General features: G+C 40.3%; 1 protein-coding gene across 1 annotated transcript in view; it reads left to right on the top strand.

Annotated features, from left to right (window-relative positions):
• LOC119283472 overlaps nucleotides 1-7,229 on the top strand; it is a 99,955-nt gene extending 92,726 nt beyond the window's left edge. Inside the window, exons 2-9 of the mRNA XM_037563013.1 lie at nucleotides 2,543-2,728; nucleotides 2,986-3,078; nucleotides 3,269-3,451; nucleotides 3,553-3,655; nucleotides 3,741-3,926; nucleotides 4,198-5,321; nucleotides 5,644-6,614; nucleotides 6,864-7,229. Of these exons, the coding sequence (XP_037418910.1) occupies nucleotides 2,543-2,728; nucleotides 2,986-3,078; nucleotides 3,269-3,451; nucleotides 3,553-3,655; nucleotides 3,741-3,926; nucleotides 4,198-5,321; nucleotides 5,644-6,614; nucleotides 6,864-6,930 (2,913 nt within the window). The 3' untranslated portion in view covers nucleotides 6,931-7,229. The remainder of the gene's footprint in view (nucleotides 1-2,542; nucleotides 2,729-2,985; nucleotides 3,079-3,268; nucleotides 3,452-3,552; nucleotides 3,656-3,740; nucleotides 3,927-4,197; nucleotides 5,322-5,643; nucleotides 6,615-6,863) is intronic.
• The last annotated feature ends 555 nt before the right edge of the window (nucleotides 7,230-7,784 follow it).

The following is a 7,784-nucleotide window of genomic DNA, read 5'->3' as shown; positions in this document are numbered from 1 at the left end:
TGTCTGGTTAGGGTAATCCTGCGGCGTCTGGGGATCCTCGTGCCTCTTACATTATTCTTCCTTTAGATTTGTTTACTTTGCTTCCGTCGCTTTCTCTCCTCCGGACTAGTACTAGTACTACATTTCAAAGACGTCGGGTTAGGGTAGGATTATTATTATTCCTTGATTAATTGCTTCGTACGGACCAGGAGCTAAACTAATCGGTGGCGGCGCGGCGTTGCGATCCCGTGACTAGTTTTACTATCTGCTGGCATCCACAAGGATTTCTGTTATGTACTGTACTAGGACTATATTTGACTAACAGAGTTGTGTTGGACCAAGTCGGCCCATTTGTTCTGCGTGTCACGGTCTCACAAAAGCAACTTCATCCGTTTAGAAATCAGAAATAAGCTTTCTGTCTGCTCTGATCTATGCGTTTTCGCTTTTTAACCAAGGAAAAGCCACCGTATGCTTTATGAAATACTACAACTTTTACCATCTCAACAGGCTTTCTTTCAGAGGGAAACAAACTTTGGCATTTTGCCAAAAAGATTAAAGCCTTTTTGTTTTGGTTCTGGCCCCCGCCCGTGATGGCATGCTTGACTGGCAGGCGGATGCAGACCATGATGCGTACACTTCATACACGGTGACCCATCCACGTGGTTACCGAACAGTGTGGCAACTGATCAATGCTGCCGTGGTTGAATCTTGTTGTGGTTCTCTGTCTCCATCACAGCTTGCAGTGGATTTTGACATAGCACTAGTGAGATTTAGTATAGTCATTCACCGACAGCTGCCTGCCAGCATCCTGCATTCAACTCCGTCGCGATCTGTATGTTCCTAGATTGCATTATAATATGAACTCAAAGTCCATCCTTATTTACTGACGAGCATTCCGTGGTCCACTGTTTGAATCGTACTTTGACGTGTGCCCACGGGCTCATTTATTTACATGGAAGCTCTTTACTCCGTAGCCATAGAGATGGTAGGTCTGGAAAATGGTCCTTGTGGCTAGTATTATGCTGATCACTATAATGTGTACGTGATGTCTTTGTACTTGTATAGCTGGAATTGCTTCAAAGCGTGTGGCTGTTATATCTTATAGGCACTACTTCTGCAGTAGGAGTCGTGTCATAAATGTTTCCTAGCATTTGGTGCTTCTCGAAAAAGATTGGTGTAATGATGTCTGTTCTTTTTGGATTATCGTCACATGCGTGTACATGAGATGGGACATTGTTCTTGTGGTCCATTATTTTTTATGTGATGCCAAAAGTGTGTAAAACAATCAAAATGAGGACCCGTACACTGCAAGATACTATACTTCCTTACCTCCCGTAAGTGTGTTACTACAGACCAGTTCTCTATTCTTGCACTTGTTGAGTTTTGTGATCGAATTGTGTGTGAAGGTAAGAATTGGAGTGTGTCTTAGTTACCTGTACTGGTTGATGGGTCACTTTGTGAATCATGTGATCAACTCACTTTGTGACATAATGGGATGTTATTCCATTGTGGAGACTACATACTGAGTTATTTCAGATGGAAAATGGGAATAGCTAGGAGGGGACTAGGTACTATATCAGTTAACAAGAAAATAAATAGGCACTCAAATCCGAGCCGAAGATACCCACACCTCCCACCAAAGAATTTAGATCAGTTCCTCTGATTAGCCTTGAACTTCCTATTGTAAGGCCAATGGTAGCAAACAGTTAATCCTACTGCCAACATTATGGTTCTTGTAGTACAACTTGTATATGTTGAAACAATGCTTTCTATATCTACTCTTATAAATTGGAGTTGGAAGCAGTGATGGTAAGTTCACTCCCCCACTCCATTCCAATCTCCCTTGCCCATCTAGGAACCACTAGACCCCATCCGACTTGATTTTTTTTATAAACAAAACAGAGAAAAATAATGTAGCTGGGGAGCCTCGAACCTCACACCTACCTCTACACATAACTCTGTCAAACCAGCAAACAACTGTCTATTTTGAATGGGAAGGTACATTATTAGTACTCCCTCCGTAAACTAATATAAGAGCATTTAGAACACTAAAGTAGTGATCTAAACGCTATCATATTAGTTTACAGAGGGAGTACATGACAGTACACAATTGTTTTTACCGGGACACTAACCAGCCAGTCAATCCACCAAAATTGATTTTGATTTTTTTCCCCTGCCGCGGCTCCTCCCCGATATGCATTCTCCGGTTCCCGCTCCTCCCGACACGCATCCTCTGGATACCGCCACTCCTCTCAACTTCCAATGTCATAACTTTCAAATTTCAAAATCTGGCCATGGTGCTTCAAATCTTGTAATGGTGCTCCCATGTCTGCTGCAGTTATGCAAGTGCAGTGTTGTCTGCTTGCTTGAGTTTTTCTCTGCAGTGCTGCAAGTGCATTGGTAGTTGGTATACCATATTAATCCAATAGAACAACAATCATTTTTGTGGTTCTGTGGCAACACACGAGCATTATGCTAGTTCCGCCTAACATTTTTGTCTGGTATAACTTTTCAGATGCAGTTTTCTAATGTGACATCATTTCTTCTTTATTTGACTGGTTAGGTGTTTGTGTTTGGTTCGGTTCCATTGAAGACTTATCTTCCCGATGGGGACATTGATTTAACTGTAATTGGAAATACATCTTGCGGTAGTACTTTGATTGATGATGTTTACTACATCCTTGGGTCGGGGGAGGAGAATGGTGATGCTGAATTTGAAGTGAAGGACTTGGAACACATTGATGCAGAGGTGTGCTATCCTGTTTGCTCCTCATACACATTTATAGTTCTTTCATTCTGGACAGAAGTCTGGGAAAACTATGATATTGCACTCCTAAACCTTTTTTGTCCTTAGCATACATTTCTTCTCTTCTAACAAATCCTTGGTACACATGGAAGTTAGGCTTAACAACCATATACATGTTTCTTCCTTCTGATGCAGTTTTAGTCTGTTACTGTTTTGCACATGGTAGCTGCCTCTAAATTTTCAAATATTCCGCCATCCAGGTCAGACTCATTAAATGCACTATTGGAAATATTATTGTTGATATCTCATTCAACCAAACTGGAGGAATCTGCGCAGTCTCCTTCCTTGAGCTGGTAATGTGTTGTGATTTTTTTTGGAAAAACAATGCAATTTACGCTTGCTGTTCTGCTTCAGTCTTTATAGTGAAGTTGCTGAATATGTAGAATAGAATGCTCAACATGTTCCTGTGCTAGTCTAGGTGTTCTTTTATTTGGTTATTACTATGCCTAGTCCTGGAAAAGTAAACGAGTGTTCCTTCTTCAGGTTGACCGCAAAGTTGGGAAAAATCATCTATTTAAACGGAGCATTATATTAATCAAGGGATGGTGTTATTATGAAAGTCGCCTACTAGGAGCTCATCATGGTCTTATATCAACTTATGCATTGGAGACACTTATCCTATACGTCTTTAATCTATTTCATAAATCTCTCCATGGTCCCCTGGAGGTAAGTCCTGGCAGGAATGACTTATCTCAGACATTTGGAAACATCTTTAGACAATGCAAAAACTGATACACTTTGTCTCCATCTTTTCTTATATTTAATAGGTTTTGTATAGGTTTCTGGAATATTTTAGCAAGTTTGACTGGGACAAATACTGCATAAGTCTAAATGGCCCTGTTGCTTTATCGTCTTTGCCTAACCTAATTGGTGCGTTACCTTGTAATCTATTTCTTGGCAGAGTTATCACCTGATTCCTATTTTGTTTCAATCCTAAAACTTGTATCTCTTGCAGTTGAAGGTTTAAATGTACCTAGCGATGACTTGCTGTTTGACAAAGAGTTCCTTGAGAACTCAGTGCAAAAAGCATCTGCACCTCCAAGAAATTCTGATGCACGCTATTCCAAATTCCGTGTGAAATGTCTAAACATAATTGATCCACTGAAGGAGTGCAACAATCTTGGCAGAAGTGTGAACAGAGGTTTGAACTAACCAAAATATATGAATTGATTGTCCCTTTCTAAATTATCTTCCGAAACTTTGACGAACATATATTGTTTGCCTTTAGCATCATACTTGTGATGTGCTGATGTGTACATAAAGTTGTGCATAAATCCGTAACAGCATGATCTCATACTGAACATATGTAGGGTTTTATTTGAGTGATGTCTATTATATGGAGTATTTTCTTTCTATATTTCTTTGCTGGCGAGGGATTGCCAAGTCTTGTTTGACATTTTATTATTGTGCAGCGAATTTCCATCGTATTCGAACTGCTTTCTCGTTTGGTGCTCGAAAGCTTGGTCAAATTCTTATGTTACCACCAGAACTTATTCCTGATGATATTTTCGCATTTTTCAAAAACACCTTGGAGAGGAATGAAAATGGAGTAAGGTCAGATATTGACCATGTTGGTGCATTTCATTGTCAGCCCTTCCTTGGTCCCAGCAATCAACTCTTAGATGGCATGTCATGCATGCAGATTTCTTACAAGGAGGAAGAGAAAAGTCGTCCTCGTGTTTCAAAGAAATTAGCTGAGCACGCAGTAAGTGTCAGAATAAACGTGCCTACGCAGGGTGGATGTTTTTCAGGAGATGACTCGTTTGCACCAAGTACTGATCTGAGTGCAAGATTATCCCACTGTGTCCGTCATGAACCGAATGACCATGCGTATGTTTTTCACGAAAATAGAAACTATGTGGCCCCTGAGATGGATGGACAGGAATCTCGCTATGCAGCTGAAGCCTATATGGGTGACAAATCACTGATACAGCCACAGCATCATGCACACTATTCGTCAAATATATTGAGCTCTATCCATGGCAGTGATTTAGGACTTCCAAAACCTGGTCCCACAAAAATGGAAAAGTTAATTGGAACTTCACTCCATGTGGAAGAACATCTCCATCCACTGTCATTGTTGAACTTGTCGGATCTATCAGGGGATTTGGAATCACAGTTGAGATGCCTCCGTCAAGTTCAGTACAACTTAGAATACTTGTTTGATGAATTTTCGCAGTCTGTCCAAGAAGCATCTTCTGACGGTAAGGTTGACAAGGATTTATTTGACATTCTAAATCGTGGCATCCTGTTAAGTACTGATACGGCGCTACCTGGGCTATTGCCGCCTTCATATGCTGAAACGAATGGAATGAAGTTATCTCCAGTTTCTTCTCATAGCACTGAAGTTTCACAGCAATCACAGGATGAGGACAACTGGGATATGCCCTTTCAGTTGAATGCCTGTGGAATAGATGTCCCATCTAATGGATTATCGCCATCTTATATTGCTGATTCAGATATTTCTGTTTCGTGGTGGCATAGATCAGAGGCTATACCCAATATGCGTGAAACAGTCGGATATATTCGTGAAAAGGTAGGAACAGGTACCCTCAATTCTCACTTTTGGATATCTCATGCATTGATCCACGGCATTCCTGTGTTCAGTAAACTGTCTCAAAGCATTTTTATGTTTACTATATGTACTGGCTTTTGCCTACATAGATCTAGTTTTTATCTGGTCGTTCTGTTATTGTCCTCTTAGGATTAAAAAAGGGGAATATAGTTTATTGTTTCGGTAAGCGGGAAAGTCTGTTCACTTTAGAAAACATGTATTGCTACATTCCTCTGAAATATATCTGTCCGTTCATTGTTATTTGGTGTATATGATAGTTACAAGTTCTGTTTCTGTATTACAGCACATGACATCTATCGGAGAGAAAGGGAAGATCCTGATCAATCAACCAGTGAAGATTAAAAGCAACCAGGCCACGATTCCCAAACGAAGTTTTGTCCCTTGCCAGGAGCAAGTAGCGCCAGACAGTGGGACCAAGGAAATAAGTCTGTCATTGGGAATTGGCGATGGTCTAAATGGATATACTCTCTTAGGTATGAAGACGACTGAAAAGCACAGTGGTCATACTCGAAAGGAATTTGTCAAACCTCACTATGAAGCAAGGCACACACGGAGCTCCTATGGGGATGTCGGCTCGAACAAAACCTTCTTCCAGAAGCGAAATTATGATACTGGCATGAAGTGTGCACGACCAGTTAGTGCAAAATACCAGTCACCTGAAGTTGAGGGTACTCCAGATGAGTGCACATACATGAACAATAACTTGGCAAGAAATCAAAGCTGCAACACTCCTAAAGGGTATGGGACAAATCGAAGACTAGCCTCTGAGCCATTAAAACTTCAAAGCAGCACAAGAGGAAGGGGTTTCTCGAAAAAGAACTTGCCTGCAAAACAAAAGTATGATAATCACAGTGGGCTCCCATATTCTTTTGTGAGAGATACAAAGCATGCACCGAATGGCCAAGTTGCGACCATTCTAACTGGTTCGACAAAGGAGGTTGCCCTGAATGAAGAATTGGTTGAAAATGGAACTAAACCAATGCCAAATGTTTTCATTCCTCGTGATAGCAGCTGGAATAACCAACGGATGCTTCTGGCACCTAGTACTTGTCACCCCTCCGTCCCTGTCACAAAAGTATATTCTCAATCTGGAGCCTTGGAGACACAGCCAGATAGGATTATTGAGTTTGGCTCTTTGGGGCCTTTCTCGTTGACATCTCCCTCACCAAAGTCAAACAAGGCCTCGCCAAAGGCATGTGCAGACGCCTCTGCATTGGCGTTACAGAGCTATAGAGCCAGTGCAACCCAAAGCAGGTAACATCAAAGGATCTTACAGATCAATATATTAGAGTAATCTTTTGCCTTGAAATATGCTAGAGGTCAAGCATCTAAGAATGATGTCACAAAATAGTAATTTGGGTTTATTTTATTATAAAATGACACTAGGTTTGTTTTTGTTCAATGGTCAACTTCGCATGCTTATTTATCTTCACTGCATTCAGTCCATTGACCCTGTACTACTACCTTAATATGGTTAATCTGTTAACTTTGACACTGTCTCAGGTCGTCAGGATTTTACAGAATAGGAGATGAAGAGCAGTTCCCACCACTCCATGCTAGGACCCGCTGAGACTTACAGTAGCATGCAAATGATCATCATTTAACTAGAGGAAAAGAAGAGTTAACCCAGTTGATGTTCACAAATATGACCATCCTAATAGTATACATCTACCTTGTAAAGTTATATCGACACCTTGCGTTTCTAGCTTTCGTGTCTATAGGTAAAGGTACCAAAGAAAGGTTTTAGGTGCAAGGACTAACTATACAGTTGTAGTTTTCCCTTCTCAAAATTAGAAATGGGTAAAACAGGAGAAAGATAAACATATTTATGAGTTTTTCTTGAGACAAAAATTATGAGCCTTTCTGCTACCATGAACTGTGAAAGTGTTCTTTCAAATAGTAAATTGCAAAAAAATTAGGTAAAAAAATCCATTTTTTTTCATAAACAGAGATGAATGTTTCAACCCCGTGCAATTTTTTTGAGCTGAAATGACATTCATGTGCCACGCTGGTGTTTATGAAAAAAAGGTGTGGTTAGGACTCAGTCGATCGAGACTAACCAAGTCTTAGGTGAGATAACGTGTAAGAAAAGAAAATGTTCTTTTGCACGGCTTTTGATGTGAAAGCTCATGAATATAACCAAGTCTTTCGTTGGCTGAAATTTAGCAAGATTGAAGAAAAAACAGAATTTTTATTTTACTCTGTTTTCTTATTTTTACTATTATCAAGACAGAGTGAGCTCGAGAGCAGAAACTCTATGTCTCAACTGTTGCTACACATGTACTACTTAACTATGCACGAGAGCAATACATCGTGTAATTCGCATATGTAGCTACACATGTACTCAACTATGCACGAGAGCAATACATCGTGTAATTCACATATTTTACATGGTATCAGTTTTTAGGTTTTAATTCTCGCCTT

Source organism: Triticum dicoccoides, chromosome 4A (assembly GCF_002162155.2).
Source record: "Triticum dicoccoides isolate Atlit2015 ecotype Zavitan chromosome 4A, WEW_v2.0, whole genome shotgun sequence".
Taxonomy (NCBI): domain Eukaryota; kingdom Viridiplantae; phylum Streptophyta; class Magnoliopsida; order Poales; family Poaceae; genus Triticum; species Triticum dicoccoides.
The sequence above is the reverse complement of the archived record's forward strand: the minus strand, read 5'-3'. Positions and strand labels throughout refer to the sequence as shown.